The following is a 17,874-nucleotide window of genomic DNA, read 5'->3' on the forward strand; positions in this document are numbered from 1 at the left end:
ATGGGATGCGGGGTGCAGGGAGGATCCATATTTCTCTTAGCACCCCGACAGTGCTCCCTGCGGCGCCTGCCTGGGGACAGACCCTCCAGTGGCTGGGCTGCTGCTTCCTGGTGAAGGCCTGAAAGCAAAGGCCTGTAAGCCTTTGGCTAAAGGTCTTGTCTGTCTGGTTCTGACGGTCTCTCCTGCCTGCGACTGTGGGTGTGTCAGGGTCTGTGCACGTGTTCGCACATTTGTGTGCAAGCACACATGCGCATTCAGGGCTGGGTGCCAGTGGCTGACAGCAGGGAGCTGGGCTCAGGGTCCACGATTGTCAGACTGGCCAGGGATTTGCGAGTCCAACCTGGTTTCCATACTCTGGCAGTCTGGGCCCATGAGGGGCCTCAGCTCAGGCCCGGACATCACTCGCTACCATACTGGCTGGTGCCTGGGCTCTGCGTGCAGCTCAGCTGCCAGCTCCTGGCATCTCAGGGTGCTTGGCTGAGCTCTGCCCTTCCCATGAACCGATCGACCTCCCCAGGGCTGCCACAGGCCCCGATTGTTCATCACGGGCTTCAGGACTCAAGGCTGTGCAGCACTGAGAGCTGGGCAGAGCCGGCGCTCAGGCGTTAAACCCAAGACCTCGCCCCTCTCTGCTGCCTGAGTAGAGCAGGTTGTGAGGCTGTTGTGAGTCAGACGGCCATTCCTCTTGTCACGCGTCCATCTGTGCCACCCCCTGTGCACTCCTCCATCCGTCGTTTTGTGGGGTGTGCAGTCAGGGCCCTCTCGGTCCCTTGCATGGAGCCCCAGAGTGTCGGGCAGGGGGGTGTGCTCTGTGTTGCTCCCTCTCTGGCGTGGGCTGCATCTCTGCAGTGGCAGCACAAGTTTTCCCAGACAGACACCCTTGGGGCTCTGGAAATGTGCTTCCAACTCTAATTCATTGGTTTGGGCTTTGTCTGAGTGAGCAGCTCCTGTGGGTGTCTTGTGCCACCGGCCTCAGACATGTGGGGTATCAGCACAGGCTCCCCACTTTGGGGAGAAGCCTGTTTTGGGGCTCGGGCTGGTGGGGGGCAGGAGCTGATCCGCCTTGGCCCCACTAAGTGCGTGCACCTGCCACAGGTCTGGGACATCGTCGGCACTGAGCTGAAGCTGAAGAAGGAGCTGACGGGTCTGAACCACTGGGTGCGAGCGCTCGTGGCCTCGCAGAACTATCTCTACAGCGGGTCATACCAGACAATCAAGGTGCGTGCTCACCAGTGGCTCAAGTCCCCCCCAGAAGGCATGCGGGGTCTTAGCAGAGGGGCCTGCCCGCCCGCCCGCCCCCAGCACTGGGCAAGCAAAGTCCCAGGCAGCAGCGAGGCTTGGAGCCGGGCTCCCCAGCTGCCTTGCCTGCCTTGCCCAGGGGCCTGTGCAGCTGCTGTGTGACAGGAACCAAGAAGCACGGCTCATAGCCAGGCTTGTAGCCGCACTGGCAGCTGAGCTGATAAAGGGAGCAGGCTGCTGTCTGGACTGCAGAGATCCACGCTCTGCTCCCAGAATAACCCGGGCCTGCGCTGAGCAGCTTTGCTCTCATCACCTGGACTGCACTGGAGGGACGGAGGGCTGCTGTCTGCCCCTTGTACTGTCCCCGGGTGTGTGTGTGTACATATGACACACACAGCATCCAAAAGGCCCCTTCACACCTAGGCTCCTGAAACATGGTCCATACCCTGGGCCTTCTATCTCTGAAGAGCACTAAGCAGCCCTGGCCTGAGATCCTGCAGTGGGGGACTCAGATGCAGCAGTGTGACCGGCTCCCACAGCCAGGCTGGCACGTGGAGAAAGGAGCAGGGAAGGTGGCAGGGTGAAGAGCCTCAGTGGGCCCTACAGCTCCCCCAGCACCAGGAGCAGCTTGGTGTGGTGACACATGCCCCATTTGCCCCTCTGGAGCTGGGGCTGCCACGTCCCGGGGACCCTCATGCCCGTCCCGCCGGCTCTTGCAGATCTGGGACATCCGGAACCTGGAGTGCGTCCACGTGCTGCAGACGTCGGGGGGCAGCGTCTACTCCATCGCCGTGACGAACCACCACATCGTGTGCGGCACCTACGAGAACCTCATCCACGTAAGGACGTGGCAGGGCATGGATGGGGCTGGACCAGGAGCCTGTTCTTGGCCCCTGCTGAGCCTTTTGGGCAGGTCCTAAGAGCCAAACATCTGTCCAGCCCAGGGTGCTCTCTCCAGCACTGGCCAGTAGCAGAAGCTGGGTTTCCCCTCCTTGTCCCCAGCAGTCTTCATCCCTGAGTGCCATCCTTGGCAGTCCCGATGGCACTGTGCTCCATCCCTTTGTCTCATCCCTCTTGCCTGGTGCATGACCCACCAGCCGTGCAACCTTTGGTGCTGGACAATTGCTGGAGCCTTGTGTTCCCATCCCCACACACGTGCTGGACCCCTCTCAGACCCTGCCTGGCCTGTAGTGGGCTCCCCCGTCTGCTGCGCTGGGCTCTGAGCCATCTTCCTCGTCCCACAGGTCTGGGATATCGAGTCCAAGGAGCAGGTGCGGACGCTGACTGGGCATGTGGGCACGGTGTATGCCCTGGCCGTCATCTCCACACCCGACCAGACCAAAGTCTTCAGCGCCTCCTATGACCGGTCTCTCAGGGTACGTGCTGGGGCAGGGGCTTCCTAGGTGCTTTGGGTCTGGGTCCTGCCCTGGGCTGGCAGGCGCCGGAAATGTGGCTTGTGGGTGGGAGCCGAGGGGGAGGGTGCATGGGAGCCAGCTCCCGGTGCATTTGCCCACCGGTTCCAAGCCAGCTTTAAGGCAAGGAGCTTGCTTGGTGGCTGCTTGGTGGCTCAGGGATCACTTCGCTCCAGTCCTGATACTTCAGTGATCACGAGTCCTTTGACTCTGCCTGGAAAGCAGATCTGGCTGCCCCCCCATCATCTGCCTAGACATAGGAGCCCCCGTGCCCCTGAAACACCTGGAGCCCTTTGCTGCAGTGTTGCTGCTCGGTCCCAGCAGGGTGGAAAAAGCCTTTCTCCCAGACAGAAATCCATCCCTGTGGGTGCAAGTTGAGCATCCATGGCAGAAGCCCGGGCGGTGGGAGCCAGGTTTGGCGTCATGCCTCCCCTGGGCAAGGCTCAGCTCTCCCAGCCTGTGTCCGGGTGCCCTGACAGCGCTAGGGGGGAACTGGTCTGGGCTCATTGTGGGGCCTTCAGACCCGTGGGAGGGCCAGAGCGCTGATGCACAGCGGCTCAGGCCTTCTGTTCATGCCCCTGGCTGGCGCCAGTTGTCCAGTGCTCTGGCGGGTGCGGGAGAGCAGCTGGTCCCTGGCACTGGGCGTAGGTGTCATCCTCCACCCTGGCACCTCGCCTTGGCAGTCCCCGGCACTGGGCCTAGCATCAATAACCCTCCCCTGCTTATGCTTTAGGTGTGGAGCATGGACAACATGATCTGCACGCAGACGCTGCTGCGCCACCAGGGCAGCGTGACAGCCCTCGCCGTCTCCCGGGGCCGCCTCTTCTCCGGGGCTGTGGACAGCACGGTTAAGGTGGGTCCCGCGGTGGGCGGAGGGCACCTGCATGTCAGCCACACGTCCTGCGGACAGGGCAGTGCTGGGGACACTGCCCAGCCGTGCCTGTCCTCTCAAGGGAGTTCCTGGGGGCAGCGAGTCCTGACCTGGCTGAGAGCTCCCTGGTCCTCTGCCTCCTGGGGCGGCAGTGGCTGGCAGGGGAGCAAGGATGGCAGGGGGGCGGGGAGCAGCGCCCTCACCTCTGTCTGATCTGGACTTCCTCCCTGGCCCTGGCAGGTCTGGACGTGCTAACGGGAGCAGCTGCGTTAGTCCTGCACACTGAACGACCAAAAACCCCTCTCTGCCAGCCTCCTGGATGACGACACCACTACAAACCACTGCTGCAGCTCCCCCCTCGCCGGCTGCCGCCCGTGCCCCCCATCACCCTCCGCAAAGCCCAGACTGCAGCCTGTCGGCACCTCAAGGGCTGTTCTCAGGGCTGCGTGGCCCTGGGCCAGGCTCTGCACAGTGTCCCGGGAGCTGATCCCAGCCCCTGGTCCAGAGGGGCTGAGCCTTGGGGCCGGGAGGCCTGGCCCTGCAAGGAGGCGCCATGCAGCTCTCGGCCAGTCCTGGGACTGCCAGGCTCACCCACGCCCGCCTGAATCTGGTCTGTCAAGGAAGGAGAGTGCCGGGGCGCAGGCTGCACTGCCGAGGGTCAGCCGCGTCCCCTCCTGCCCCCCCCTGCCCCCAGATTTAATTTACTGCCAAGACCAGCTCTTTGACCTCGGGAGAGGAGTTGTCCTTGTGTGTCCAGGTACGATTTCTACGCCCCTTGCTAGCCCCTGCCCGCCGGGCCACCCTGTCGCGGCAGCCTCCACAGCCAAGCCTTTGTTGCGTTTTTACTCACGTTTTGTACGGTTTTTAAGATTGTAATATAGATTTGGTTATCTCCTCCTTGACAATAAAAGGGCAAAGCGTCAGTCTGGACGAGTGCACGTCATTGCCAGGGCTTCTCCAGGCGTTCGGGGCAGGGGGCAGCTGTGTGGAGCGGGAGACCGGGCTCCTAGGGTGCGAGTGCAGGGGGGCACAGAGGTCCTGCCCCAGCTGAAAGCTGCACATGACCCACCTGCAGTCAAACATGGGCGGTCTCTTAGAGGGTGAAACAGCCCCCCAGCCCTGCACCGGGTCCAGCCCATGTGCAGTAACACCGCCTCGGGAGCCGGGAAAAAGCCCCCATGGCACCAGCCCCTCGTGGGGAGCCTGGCTTCCCCACCAGGCCCGAGGCCAGGGAGCTGCCTTTGCCACAGGGCAGCATCACACCTATGCCAGCAGCCAGCAAGCTGGAGGCAGTGGCCTGGCCTTGCAAATCACGGGGCTTGAGCTTCACTCCCCCAGGGGCCTCCTCCAGGCTGGGCACGGAGGGAGGTGTGAGCTTGGCAGCAGAGCGATGCCGGACCTGTCCAGGGTAGTGCCCTTCTCTTCTGCTAGGCCGGGAGGGCAAGCCCTGGCTATGAGCGCTGGGCGCTCCTGCCACAGGAGCCACCCCACCCCTCCAGAGGTGAATACCCCCTCGTGTCCATGCCACTGCTTTTCTCTGCCCCTGGAAACCCCCTTCTTCCCACCCAGGAAGGCCCAGGCTCCCAGTGCTGCAGTGTCCAGGGCTAAGGGGTGCTCAGGCACCTGCGCTCTCTGGCTGCAGCCTCCCCGTCGGCTCTACGCTCGCCTGGTGCAGTGGACGCCAACGCCAGCACTGGGCTGGCACAAAGGCAGCAGGGGGGTTGCAATTGCAGAGAAGCTGCTACAATCACAGGGGTTCAGGGGGGGCTCAGCAGGGGCGAGGACCGGCACTGGAGAGGTGGGGAGGCTCCCGCTGCATCTTCCCCTCGCATCTCAGTCCAGGGATGCCACTAGCGGCAAAGCAGCAAACTGTCCTGTACATGCCTGGTGGCTGCTCACTACTGCCAGGGATGTCAATCGTATATCCATGCTGGCGTGGGCACCCCGGTCCAGACCTAACCCGCAGGGAGCAGGGGACAGGGCCAGGTGCCCGTCCCAACAGCCGCTCAGGTTGATGTAGGGCACCCTGTGAGCGGTTTGGATCTACGGAGCCCGGGGCCCTGGCACGATGCAGCGTGTGGATGCTGGACAAGGACCCCTCCACCTTTTCCCTCGAGAGCACACCCTCAGGAGACCCTGGACGACTCGGCCGCTGAGAAGGAGTCGCACAGCATCTCATCACCCGCGCTGCATCGCTGGCAGCGGAGCCGAGACTGCCTGTAGGTAAGACACCGCTCCCCATGAACCCCATCTCCGGCAGGCTCAGAGCAGAGCTTTGGGGGAGAAACCAGGTGCTGGGATGACGCAGCTTTGCAGACATTCATTGAAAGCGGACGTCTGCCGCGAGCCTGATGCAAAGGGTGGAAGGGCCCAGCCCACGGCCGGGGACAGCCGGGTGCTTCAGGGGCGCGGGATGCACCCGCCATTAAAAAAAAATAACAATATTCCCCCGGTTGTGGTTCCTCATTTACAATCACTCACAATATCGGTGGCAGCAACATGAGACGTCGGTTTATTTCTTTTTTTTTCTTTTTTTGTTTTTTACTTTAAATATTTGTTGCCAGACGTTTTATAGGAGCAAACTTCTTCACAGCACCACGCGCCATCGACTAGTCAGAATAGTAATAGTAAGACTAATATAGGTGGAACCTAAGCACAGAAGAGCAGGGAAAAGCACCAAGATGCATAGATCTGACAGAATGGGAATACAATACAGAGTCCATAACTTAATCATAAAAAATATATATATATGTATATATCCATCATGTAGAACTTTATGGATTTTTTTTTCTTAGATACATATATTTTTTTTTTCTTTACAACAGATATTTTCAGGCGGGTTGTTTTATTCTTTTTTTTTTTTTCCTTTTCTTTTTTTTTTTTTTTTTTGGAAGTCTTTTTTTTCCTTTTCTTTTTTTTTCTTTTTGTAAGAAATTTCAAAGTTGTGCCAAACACATTTTGGATCAGCAAACACAACAGGAGAGAGAGAGAGAGAGAGAGAGAGAAAGAGAGAGAGAGAGAGAGAGACCAGGTTGTACTTCTCAAGAAAAAGATCACGTCGACACTTTGTTTGGAAACCACAAGCAAAAATGCATTCGTCAGACTTCAAGCAAGGAACCAGACTCGAAATCCTGTTTATACATGAATATACAGCTGTGCATTCCCTGGAATACACACGGACACACGCGCAAACACACACGCGCACACGCACACCAAACGAATACCAGAAAAAGGAAGAACCGAAACCTGAAGACACCCAACGGAATGAAACACCCTCGGTAGAAGAGATAACAAAAACCTTCAGAAAACAAGGCACATCCTTTGAGTTCTTAAACGGTGTAAAAAAAGAAAGAAGTTACGCTGAAGTCCAACGGAAAAACGAACAACAGAAACCTGTTTGCACATACCTTCAAACAAGATCAAAGGTATCGTCGGATAGTTGTGCTACTCTTAGAATGATCGTGCCACAAGACATACAGCTTAGTAGAGTCTAATAGGTTGTTCTCAAGCTAAAATCCAGTTTTCTCTTGATTCTTTTTTATCTGTTTAATATATAATTGATAATAGGTTTTTTTTTTTAATCTTTTAAATATATATTTGTTAAAGTTTTTTTTTTATTTTAAATTTCTGGGGTGGGGGGTGGAGGGGGAAAATCTGTCTTAAATCTTTTGCAATAAATTAATACTTCTTTATATAGCTTATTAGGTCCTCATCCCTCCTTGTCCTCAGCAGAGAGTTTTTGCCGTGAGTGGGTGCCCGCGGGGGGACGCTGCTGCCAGTGGGTGGGTGGAGGCTGAATGCTGGCCGTGACGATCCCCCCTAAGACGTCAGCCTGCGCCCCCTTCACCCTCCGAGCGCCTGCCCCCGTGACCGGATGCCACCTCTCATCCAGGGAGCTAACGGGCATCCCTGGGGCCCGCGGAGCTGAGACCGGAGGGAGCGAACGCCGCAAAGGCCTCTTGCTCCTGGATTTGGGAGGCAAAGGAGGAGCAGCAGCAGCAGGAGCTGGTGGAGGACGAAGCCTGAGCTGTGGAAGCACTGAGGCTCCCCATGCCCTGGTAGGCAGAAGCCGGCGGGGGCAAGGGGACCGGGTCGGGGGGAGGCACCAGAAGGGCCTGGAGCCATTGCAGGGCAGCAGCACCGCTCTGCGCCAAGAGTACGTCTCGGGAACACACCAGCCTCAGGGTCCCTGCAGCCTGCCAGCACCCCACGCCCAGGACACGGCCCCCGCCCCTCGCCCGCTGGGCCAGAGCGCGGGAGGGCGCCTGGCTGGCGTGGGCAGGGGTGCTACAGAGGGCTCAGGGTGCCTGGGTGCTCCAGCATCACAGGGTGACACTGCTGCAGTACCAGCAGCTTCTCGGAGGGGGGAAAGGTCCCCGCAGCAGCCAGCGCGGAGGTCGGGTGTTGGGCCAAGCCGCTCGCCCGCACGGGCTGGGCGTGAGCTGATTTCGGGCAAGTTGGGACCGCGTCAGACAAGGGGGACTGGGGAGGGTGAAGCAGGGCCTCGCACCCACATCCGTATCCCAACCCCTCTGCCACCTGCACCGCACTGGGGCATCAGGCGCCAGTCCGCTGTGCCCCCACGGCCTGCGCCGGCCTCGTCCGGCCACTCCAGACCCACTCGCTCCACACGCTCAAGCACTCCAACACCCACCCTCGCACCATGACCTGCTGCACATGCTGCAACCCCCAGCTTGCCAGAGACTCCCGCCACCCCCTTGCCAGTAGCCAGATACCCAGGGGGGACAATCTGTTGCAAGCACCCCTCTGCCTGCCCTGATTGGGGTGCAGGGGGCCTGTGCATGGGCACCCACCCAGCCCGTGGCTCATGGGCCCCTCGTCCCTGCCCCTGCCTCCTGGCCAGAGCCCCAGGCCCACGCCTTGCACCGACTGCCCTCAACACCCCCCCACACCGAGGACACAACCCTGCGTGGGGCTGAGTGGGCAAGGGCCCAGCCCAGCCGCCTGCAGCCATGCCTCCCTGCTAAGGGGTGGGGGGAAGGCTCCTGCCTCCCCTCCCTGAAAAACCCCATGCCCCCAGATACCCTCCAGGCCCCCCACAACACAGCACCAGGCTCTGCCGGTGTGCAGCAGCACCGCACGATGCCCACACTGGGCACCAGCACCCCCGTCTGTGCAAGGAGCTGCACGTGGCTGCTGGGCTGGGCCCAGTGCCCCCGTGCCACGCGTCCGCTCTCCCCAGTAGGCACCCTGCAGTGGCTGGGACACCTTCCCCCCCCCCCAAAATAAAAAAGCTTCCAGACCCAGAGAAAGCAGACGAACAGAAAGCACTAACGGCACATCAGACGCGGCCACGACACAGTGTCGCACGGGCACAGCGCACCACCAGGCTAGCACAGACACACGCCATCGGGGAACACGCAGCATGCAGCGGACCGAACCCCCATCCCCCCTTGAACCCCGCTCCCCAACCCCCCCCGGGCAGCCCCTGGGCGCCGCGGCCCACGGGAGAGAGGCGCAGATGGACTGGGACGGATCTGGGGGGGGCACAGGCTGGACGGTGATGCTGGGGGGCTCGGGGGCGTTACGGGACGTGGAGACAGCAGGAAGGAGCGGAGCAATGTCCAGCGCCAGGCGCGGGGTTTGGGGGTGGGCACCAGCCGCCGGCCTGGACAGTGCATCCCTGCTGGACCGGCGTGGCAGGGGTGGGCAGCAGGGCAGAAAGCCCCATGGCAGGGCTCTTAGGTTGCTTGGTTTGTGTTTTTTGTTTTTTTGCTTCTACAAACCCAGGCCTGGCCGCAGCCGTTCCCGGGCGCCGCGGGGCTCGGGGTGGGAAACGCGTGTGCCGGTCGGTGTGAGCACAGTCCTGAGGTAATCTTTTCTTCTTTGTGCAAGCCCCGAAGGCTGGGGGTCCGGGGGGGACGGGCAGGCTGTACAGGGGGGCGGCGGGGTGGGGGGTAGATCGTTGTGCCCTTGTGCCCACGGTGAATCCTGAGGTTAGCGGGGGCGCGCCGGGCCCGCCCTCACTCCAGCATGGCGTCCAGCTGGTCGGCCAGGTCATCGAACATGCTGCCGATGTCGTCCAGGATGCTGACGGTGCTCTTGGACTCCGCCGCCGCGCTGCGGGGAGGGGAGGGGTGCTGTTAGCATTGCCAGGGCACCCCAAACACAGCCCCCCTCCCTGCCTGCAGCACCCCAGGGTGCTGGGTGCCCGCTGTGTGATGCACCAGGTGGACAGGACACAAACCCCCACCCAGCACCCCACTGTGATGGTGCTCATCCCCTCCCAAAACTGACCGGAGCCCCCTCTCATTGCCTTTCTTCCCCATCAGGCTGCATCTCCCACACCCCAAATCCCGGACCTCCCTCTCCCCCAAATCTCTGCCAGCTCCACGGTGCCAAGCTTGGACTCCGGGTGCGTCTGTCCATTGGGAGAGCGCAGCTGAAGCTCCCCCACTCGCTGGTTTAGGGTGGAGATTAGGAAGCACCTTCTCACTAGGAAGGTATTAAGCACGAACGGGTCCCCCAGAGCGGTGCTGCACTCTCCGTCCTTGGAGGTTTTTAAGGCCCCGCTACACAGAGCCTTGCCTGGGATGATGCAGTTGGGGCTGGTCCTGCTTGGAGCAGGGGCTTGCACTCGATGTGACACCCTGAGCTCTCTTCCAACCTGAATTTTCTATGATTTGCAAGCTGGACCACAGCCGCAGCGAGCCACTCAGGGCTTAGTCCCGCTGGGTCACCCCCACCCCAATTCACTGAGCCAGGAGGCGGGCGAATCCCTGCAGCCAGGGGATCGAAACCTGGAAAGGAGCAGCAGTAGCCGAAGCCCCAGCGGGAAGGACAGGTCCGTCAGGTAGATACCAGAGAAGCAGATACCCTAGCGCTAGAGGCAGGAGGACTGAGCAGGAAGAGCCGGCGCTCCCAGTGCAAGTGCAGAATAGTACCTGGGATGAGGGGATAGTGCGTGCGACCGGAGCACGGCGATGGAGGGGTCGCTTCTTCAGGAAGGACAGGCAGAGGCCCCAAAAGAGGAGGTGTGTAAGGGAGATGTCCGCGTGCTCAGAGGTGCGGTACGAAGCAGAAGGGAGGCCTGCTGGAAGCCTCTGGGTACAGACCAGAGAGGGGTGTCGCAACACAACCAGGAGGAGAAGGGGGACGAGGCCTTCTTGAAGCAACTATTGGAAACTTCCAAACGGCAGGACCTGGGTCTCACGGGGGACTTGAATTATCAGGACATTTGCCGCGGGGGGAAGCCCAGCAGACCACAAGCAATGCAGCACGTTCCCGGAGCGTGCAGGGCATCGCTTGCTGGAGACCGGCGAGGTGGAGCTCGCCGACAGGTGAACGTGCCGGGGGAAGGTAACGTGGGTGACAGCCCGATCTCGGTGGCCAGGGAAGGAAGGAAGGAGAGCGGCAGAAAAAAGACACCGGATTTTGGAAAAGCAGGCTAGCAAACTCAGGATCCCCTGGGAGGCAAGTGGGAGGGGGAAAGCAATGCAGGAGAGCTGTATTAAGGAGCAAGCCTTCCCGAGGAGACGGAAGAGAGGGCAATGAAACGGGAGAGCAACCTGGCAGGGCAGCCATCGCTTCGATGAGCTGAGACTCGAAAGGAGGAAGCCAAGTGGAAACGTGGTCAGAGCACCGGGGCCGAGTGCAAGAGCACCGCGCGGGCGGGCATGCAGGGGGACACCTGGGAGGGACACGGCCCGATCCGAGATGCAGCCGGGCAAGGGACATAAAAGGCAATTAAAAGGGAACCTACAAGATGGGAGGTAAAAGGAAGACCAAGGAAAGCGTAGCTAAATGCAGAGGAGGCGGAAGTATTTAATGCCTTTTTTTTCACTTCAGTCTTTATGAATGAGGTCAGCCAGCAGATGATGAGTGCAGTTGGCAGCAAGGGTAGAGAAGGAGACAGCTAGCCTGGAGGAGTGAAAGAACAGGGCAGGGATTACTTTCTAGATGCTTTCAAGTCAGCAGGGCCGGACGGGAGGCACCCTGGGGTGCTGGAGGAACTAGCTGAGAATTGCGGAGCCGGTGGGTCTGCGCCTCGAGGACTCGTGGAGGTCCTGGATGATCGGGGAAAGGCAACAGAGCGCTCAACTTTAAGAAAAGGAAGGAAGAGGGTCCGTGGAGTTACAGACCAGTCAGTCTGACCTGGATACCTGGAAAGACCATGGAGCAGGTCCTCAAGGAAGCACCTAGAGGAGAACAAGGTGATCAGGAGCAGCCGGCGTGGATCCACCAAGGGCAAGTCATGCCTGACCAACCTGATTTCTTTCTATGGTAAGGTGACATGCTCTGTGAATGGAGGAACAGCAATGGATGTGATATATCTTGACTTTAGCAAGGCTTTTGGCCCCATCTCCCATGACACTCATTAGCAAGCTAAGGAAATACAGACAAAAGTACTGGAAAATGGAGCGAGAACTGGTTGGATCATCACGTTCAACGAGTAGTCATCAATGGCTCAACGTCTACTTGGGAGGAGGTATCAAGTGGGGGTCCCCAGGGGTCTGTCCTGGTCCTGGACCTCTTCAACATCTTCATTAATGATCTGGATGATGGACTTGGGTCCACGCTTAGCAATTCTGCAGATGGCACCAGGTGGGGTGGAGCTGCAGATACAGGGCTAGGGTCCAGGATGACCTGGATACAGTGGAAAAACGGTGTGCGATCAGATGAGATTCAACAAGGACAAGTGCAAAGCCCTGCACTCGGGACAGGAGAGTTGCATGCACAAATACAGACGGGGGAAAGACTGGCTGGGCTGCAGTGCTGCAGAGAAGGCCCCGCGGACTACGGTGGGCCACGAACCGGTGTCAGCCAACAGTGAGCTCTTGTTGCAAAAAAGACCACCGGTACGCTGGGTTGTGCAACGCACAGGAGTCTTGCGTGCAAACCCAGGGAAGTGATTCTTCCGCTGTATTCAGCACCTCACCTGCAGCACCGTGTCCAGCTCTGGGCCCCGCACCTCCAGGATGTGGACAGGTTGGAAAGCATCCGGCAAAGAGTGACAAAAATGATCAGGGGAAGGAAGACTGAGGAGCAAAAGCTGAAAGAGCCAGGGTTATGTAGGCTGGAGAAGGGCAGGCTTTTGGGGAGGGGGGAGGGCTGACAACAGTCTTCAAATACCTGAAGGGCAACTGCGGGGAGGACGGAGATGGGCTTTCCTCTGTGGCTGCAGGGGACGGGACTAGGAGGAAAAGCCTCAAGCTGCAGCAGGGAAAATGTAAGGGTGGAGACGAGGAGGAGCGGTCCGACCACGAGGGTGGTCAAGCACGAGAACTGACTGGACGTTTTCCCGAGCGGCTCGGACAGACCCGTGGCCGAGCTGGTTCACGTCCCGCCGTGAGCAGGGGCTGGACGAGACGACTTTGCGAGGTCCCTTCCAGCCCGACTTTCCTATACCGGCACCACTCCCCAGCCCAGAGACGGGCCTCTACGCCCACCCGGACGCAGGATCCAGCCCCGCGGAGCCCCCCAGCCCATTGTGGGGACATCTGGAAAGAAACCCTGGGCCCCTCCAAGCTGGGAGAGGTCTGGCTGGCCTTTCCTGTTGGGCTCTGCCTCGGCCACGTCCCGCAGCGTCCAGGGGCGCCCGTGCGAGCTCCCCGCAGCAGGGCCCAGAAGAAGGGTCCCGCGCAGACCCCGGACCCCTCCCCAGTGCCCGGGGGGCCCTTACTCTGCAGCTTGCCCGTCCTCCTGCTTGATCTTCTCCTCCACCGCCTGCAGCGCGGCCGCCAGCGAGGCGCTGGTCTCCTCCAGCTTCTGGTGCGCCATCTCGGTGCTGGCGCTCTCCACCGACGGCCCGGCGATGGAGGAGCGCGGCGGCTTGACGGGCACCTGCTGCGGCTGCCCGCCGGGCGAGAGGGGCTTGGCAGGGCTGGAGCAGAGCGAGGGCGGCGTGCTGGAAGGCTTGGCCGTGGGGGCGAGCTGCTTGGCGGGCGACGGGGCGGGCGTGGAGCTCGCGCTCACCGACTGGATGGCGGCGTGCGGCTTGGCCGGCTTGGGCGCCGTCGGCGGTGGGGTGGGCTTGGGGGACACCGGCGGCGGGGTGCCATGGACCCGCTTCACCTCTGCGGGAGAGGAGAGAGGAGAAGGGCCGTGAGAGGCATGCAACGCGAGGTGGGAGGAGAAAGCCCAGCAGTCGGGGCTCGCCCCACAACCCCCATCCCCACCCGAGGACGCCACGTACCTGGGCTGCCGGGGCTGGGGATCGGCACCTTTTTGGGCGTGGGCGTGGGCGGCCCGGGGACCTTCTGTGCTTGCTGGGGTAACACGGGCTTGGGGGACACCGGCGGCTTGAAGGGCTTCTTGGGCTCCGCCGGCTGCAGCGCGTGTTCGAGCCCGTCGGCGGGCGGTGGCGGGGTCAGGGGTGGCGGCGCGGGCATCTCGGCGCCGCTCGTCTCGGAGGCCGGCCTCCGCTTGATGGTGCCGGTGCCGTTCTGGTAGACGGAGAGCGGGGCCGGCTCCAGCCCCTGCTCCTTGTCCTTGGTCTTGGGGCGCCGCTTGACGGTGTCCGACTCGGTCAGGATGAACTTGACGCTCTCCTGCTGGCTCTGCTTGGCCCGTATCCGCCGCTTCAGCGTGGCGCTGGCCTCCACCTTGGCCAGGTCGCCGTGGCGGTGCGCGGGGGACAGCGCCTCCCCCGCCTCGGCCCTGGCCGGCACCAGGCCGCGGGGCCGCTGCTTGATGGTGAGGTTGCCGTCTTCGGCGAAGGGGATGTTCTCGGACGAGCTGTTCTGGGGGGAGCCCCGCAGCCGCTCCACCGCGCTGCCCTCCTTCCCCGCGTCCGACTGCATGCTGCCGGAGCGCTCCCGGCGGGCCGCGGCCAGCAGCCCGGTGACGGGGCCGCTGATGGTCCGGCGCCGGTTCACCACCTCCCCGTCCAGCCCGATGGCGTCTTTGTGCTTGACCGTAGCCAGGACGGTGGCCACGCGGCCGTGCTCGGGGCTGGCGGGGTGCACGGCGCCGGGCGGCACGTAGTAGCCGTCAGGCCCCTTGCCGCCGGCGCCGGGCGGTTTCTGCAGCGCCAAGGCCCGGGCACCGCCGCCGATGGAGGACATCTCGAGCATGGCGGTGATGCTCTTCACGCTGCCCGCGCTGCCCGTGTCCACGCTGCCGCCGAAGTCGCTGGCCCGCCGCTGCTCCACGTAGGGCTCCGGCATCTCCTCGTCCTCGCCGGTGCCGTCCCCCGCCTCCCCGTCCTTGAAGTCCTCGGTCATGTTGGTGCTGGAGATGGCAGAGCTGGAGCGCTTGGGCGGGGGCGGCGGAGGGCCCTTCTTCTTGGGCCGCACGGCGAAGGACTGGCTGCGGTTGACGTTCTTGTCGGCGCCCGACTGAGCCCGCACGGAGTGGCTGCGGCCCACGCGCCGCTGCACTGTGGCGTAGGGCCCGGCGTCCGGCACCAGCAGCTCGTCCCGCTCCTGCTCGCTGTCAGACATGGCGTAGCGGTTCAGGCTGTGCGCCCGCTTCTTCGGCCGGCCCAGCTCCTCCTCTGCCTCCCCGCCGGGCGGCGGCAAGCACAGCACCGGCACCGAGACCGGCAGCACCGGCACGGCCTGGGCCAGCGGACCCGGCGGGTGCCCCGCCTCGGCTTCCACGGGCTGCGGCATGACGTAGGCGAAGCCGCGGTGCGTGGGCGACTGCGGCAGGGAGCGGGGCGACATGGGGCGGTCGGCCTGCTGCAGCAGCTGGGGCGTGGGCTTCACTTTGGCGGTGGCGTGCGGCACGCCCAGGGTCTGGGGGGACGAGGGCCGCGGCTTGGTGGGCGTCTGGGGCGGGGTGAAGTGCCCCGCGGACGGCGGGAAGGACTGCCGCGGCTTGCCGGGCACGGGGGGCACGCTGGCTCTCTTCACGGGGTGCCCGTGCCGCAGGGAGCGCACCTCTTTGGGCAGGCTGGGGGGCCCCTCCTTGCCCTCCTCCGTCAGGTACTCTTGGCTCTTGGACATGGCAGCGCTCGGCCCCTTGGGCTCGTCGCCCAGCAGCTCTTGGGAGCTGCTGATGTGCTTGGCTCGGCTGCCCAGGCTGTTTTGGTGCACGTGGCGGGTGGAGGGGGGCCGGTAGCTGGCGCCTTCCCGGAGGTGCGGCACATGGTTGGCCGGCTTCTCAGGCTCGTCGGGCGCCTCGCCGGTGCCCGTCATGGCCACCTGCAGCTCGCTGCTGAGCTCGCTGTCCTGGAACGTGGTCATCTTGGGGGACTGGCACTCGGCGCTCTCGGGCGGGGGCGACTCGATGGCCATGACATCCAGCGACTGCGGCGCCTTCTTCTTCAGCGTCCCCGACTCGTACTTGACGTACTCGGCCTTCTGCAGCTCCGCCAGCTTCTTCACCGCCAGCATCAGCTTCTTTTGGTGGCCTGCGGGCGGGACAGATGGCAGCGGGGGAGGTAAGAAAGCACCCGAGGGCACGTGCATGCAGCCGGGAGCTCAGACTGGGAAGGGAGCAGGCTGGGGCGAGAGCTGAGTGACCGGGACGCAGGGTTATCCCCCCCTGGAGCTAGGCTTGCAGAGATCAAGTGAGGTGCCCAAGGCTGCCCAGGGGGGCAGTGGCGGAGCCAAACCCAACACTGCCAAATGCCGAGCTGGTCCTGTCACAGCAGCCCCCGTGTCTCATCAGGAGCCCCTGGCACCACATCTTGCCAGTCTGTACCCCACCGCGTGGCTTGTCCTCCGGGCCAGGGTCTCCCTGAAGCAAGGGGCACCGGTGCCGCTGTCGCCCGGCCTCGCCTTACCCAGCTTGGTGATGCCAATCTCCTGCAGGTCCTCCCACGTGATGTCCGTGATGAAGTCGATGTTCTCGTAGCCGTTCTCCACCAGCACCTTGTAGTACTGCGACAGCCCGATCATGGACAGCCAGAGAGCCAGGTTGGCCTGGAAGGGGGGAGCGGAGCCTGAGCGGGTGGCACGACTGCGCGCCCGGCCCGAGCGGAGATCGCTGCCTCTGGCGGCGCTGCAACCAGCCCAGCGCCAGCGTGCCCCTGCCCCCAGCACCCCCGCACGGGGCAGGGGGGCATCGGCTTTGAGCTCTGCACCGACCCACGACAGTGCCACGCCTGACGCTGGCAGCTGCAACCCCGTGCCATGCCCCCCATCGCCCCTCCAGCCCAGGGCCCGCTGCAGGTGTCCGGGGCCCAGCACCAGGCCTGTGGGAGAGAGCCGCAGAGCTGCGGGGACCTCACCGGCAGGGGGGTTTCCTCCGGCTCGGCGCGGTCCCGGCGCCCACCGCCCGGGCCCCGCGGGCAGAGCCGTACCGGCTTGTACTCCGGGAGCCACTCGGGGATGTTCAGGCTGTTGATCTCCGAGGCAATCTTCTTCCGGTGCCCGGGCTTCGTCACGCCGATAGCCGTGAGGTCCTGGGGCCGGGAGGGAACCCGTCAGCCGCCTGCAGCCGCCGGCTGGCCGGGCACCGGCTCACGGTGTGCACGGGGTCACCCACCTCTCTCAGGCCAGGAGCTGAGGCCCAGCCTGCCGGCCCGTCCCCCTCAGCAGGGGCTGGAGGAGATCCCCCACCACCCTCCCCTTTCCTCGGGACCAGCTGCCCCCAGCGCTGCTGCCCAGTCTGGGCTGGAGCACGCAGCACGGCCCCGATCCCGCAGCCCAAAGTGGAGGACTGGGGTGGGGGGTTTTGGAGCCGCCCGGCCGCCTCCTGCCCTCACCTCTGGCGTCATGCGGCTGATGGTGGGGATGTCGTAGCCGGCATTAATGAAGTTGGGCGCGTAGAGCTGCAGCTGGAACTTGTACAGCCACTGGTACACGGCCTCCGAGCTCTGGGGGCGAGGGGGCAGCATCAGGGGCTTGGTGCATGCAGCCCTGACCCTGGCCGCCCCATCCAGATGTGCTGCCCAGTCCCGGGCACCTTCCCACTGGGCAGCTTCCTAGCAAGCACAGCTGGGCACTGCCGGGAGGCCAGGCAGCGAGCGCTGCTGCTGAGCTGGGCCCAGGAGGGTGCTGGGCATGCAGCCGGGGCGGGGGGACCAACCCGGCTGCCCAAAGGGATGGAGGCAGCGGAGAGGGCTGGGGTCCGGCCCCATATTGCACGAGAAAGCTGGTACCAGCTGCACCCTGGCCCAGCCCCGCTCCAGCACGGAGGAGCTGTGAAGCGCAGGTGGCAGCTCAATGAGAGAAGCTGTCAGAGGTGCGACTCTCGCCCCCGAGCAGCAGAGCGGGGAAGGGAGCCCCATGCCCAGCCCAGGCGCTTGCAATGCCAGCTCCGGCACAGGGATGTGGGCAGCGCCGGTGCCCCTCTCCATGCCCACCCGCACCAGCCCAGGGCAATGGCAGCTCCTTGGAGGCTGCAAGCACTAGCACAGCATCACGGGTCCGGGGGTGCTGGCGGAGGAGTAAGACAGCCCCGCTGCATGCAAACACCCCCAGGGCTTCGCCCCCAGGC

At 63.0% G+C, this 17,874-nt stretch overlaps 2 protein-coding genes across 7 annotated transcripts in view; one reads left to right on the forward strand and one right to left on the reverse strand.

The window, feature by feature from the left end:
- TRAF7 (TNF receptor associated factor 7) overlaps positions 1-4,445 on the forward strand; it is a 36,368-nt gene extending 31,923 nt beyond the window's left edge. For all 3 annotated transcript variants that reach the window (XM_059716590.1, XM_059716592.1, XM_059716593.1), the window contains exons 17-21: positions 1,096-1,218; positions 1,959-2,078; positions 2,484-2,615; positions 3,385-3,504; positions 3,763-4,445. In XM_059716590.1, coding sequence (XP_059572573.1) covers positions 1,096-1,218; positions 1,959-2,078; positions 2,484-2,615; positions 3,385-3,504; positions 3,763-3,777 — 510 coding nt within the window. In that variant the 3' untranslated portion in view covers positions 3,778-4,445. The remainder of the gene's footprint in view (positions 1-1,095; positions 1,219-1,958; positions 2,079-2,483; positions 2,616-3,384; positions 3,505-3,762) is intronic.
- A 1,566-nt stretch (positions 4,446-6,011) lies between these two features.
- CASKIN1 (CASK interacting protein 1) overlaps positions 6,012-17,874 on the reverse strand; it is a 53,709-nt gene continuing 41,846 nt past the window's right edge. For 2 of the 4 annotated variants that reach the window (XM_059716588.1, XM_059716586.1), the window contains 6 exons: positions 17,141-17,251; positions 16,664-16,837; positions 16,217-16,355; positions 13,679-15,841; positions 13,166-13,559; positions 6,012-9,603 (listed from right to left, as the gene is read on the reverse strand). In XM_059716588.1, the coding sequence (XP_059572571.1) occupies positions 9,507-9,603; positions 13,166-13,559; positions 13,679-15,841; positions 16,217-16,355; positions 16,664-16,837; positions 17,141-17,251 (3,078 nt within the window). In that variant the 3' untranslated portion in view covers positions 6,012-9,506. The remainder of the gene's footprint in view (positions 9,604-13,165; positions 13,560-13,678; positions 15,842-16,216; positions 16,356-16,663; positions 16,838-17,140; positions 17,252-17,874) is intronic. The other 2 variants (XM_059716589.1, XM_059716587.1) reach the window with 1 other exon arrangement.

Source organism: Alligator mississippiensis, chromosome 13 (assembly GCF_030867095.1).
Source record: "Alligator mississippiensis isolate rAllMis1 chromosome 13, rAllMis1, whole genome shotgun sequence".
Taxonomy (NCBI): domain Eukaryota; kingdom Metazoa; phylum Chordata; order Crocodylia; family Alligatoridae; genus Alligator; species Alligator mississippiensis.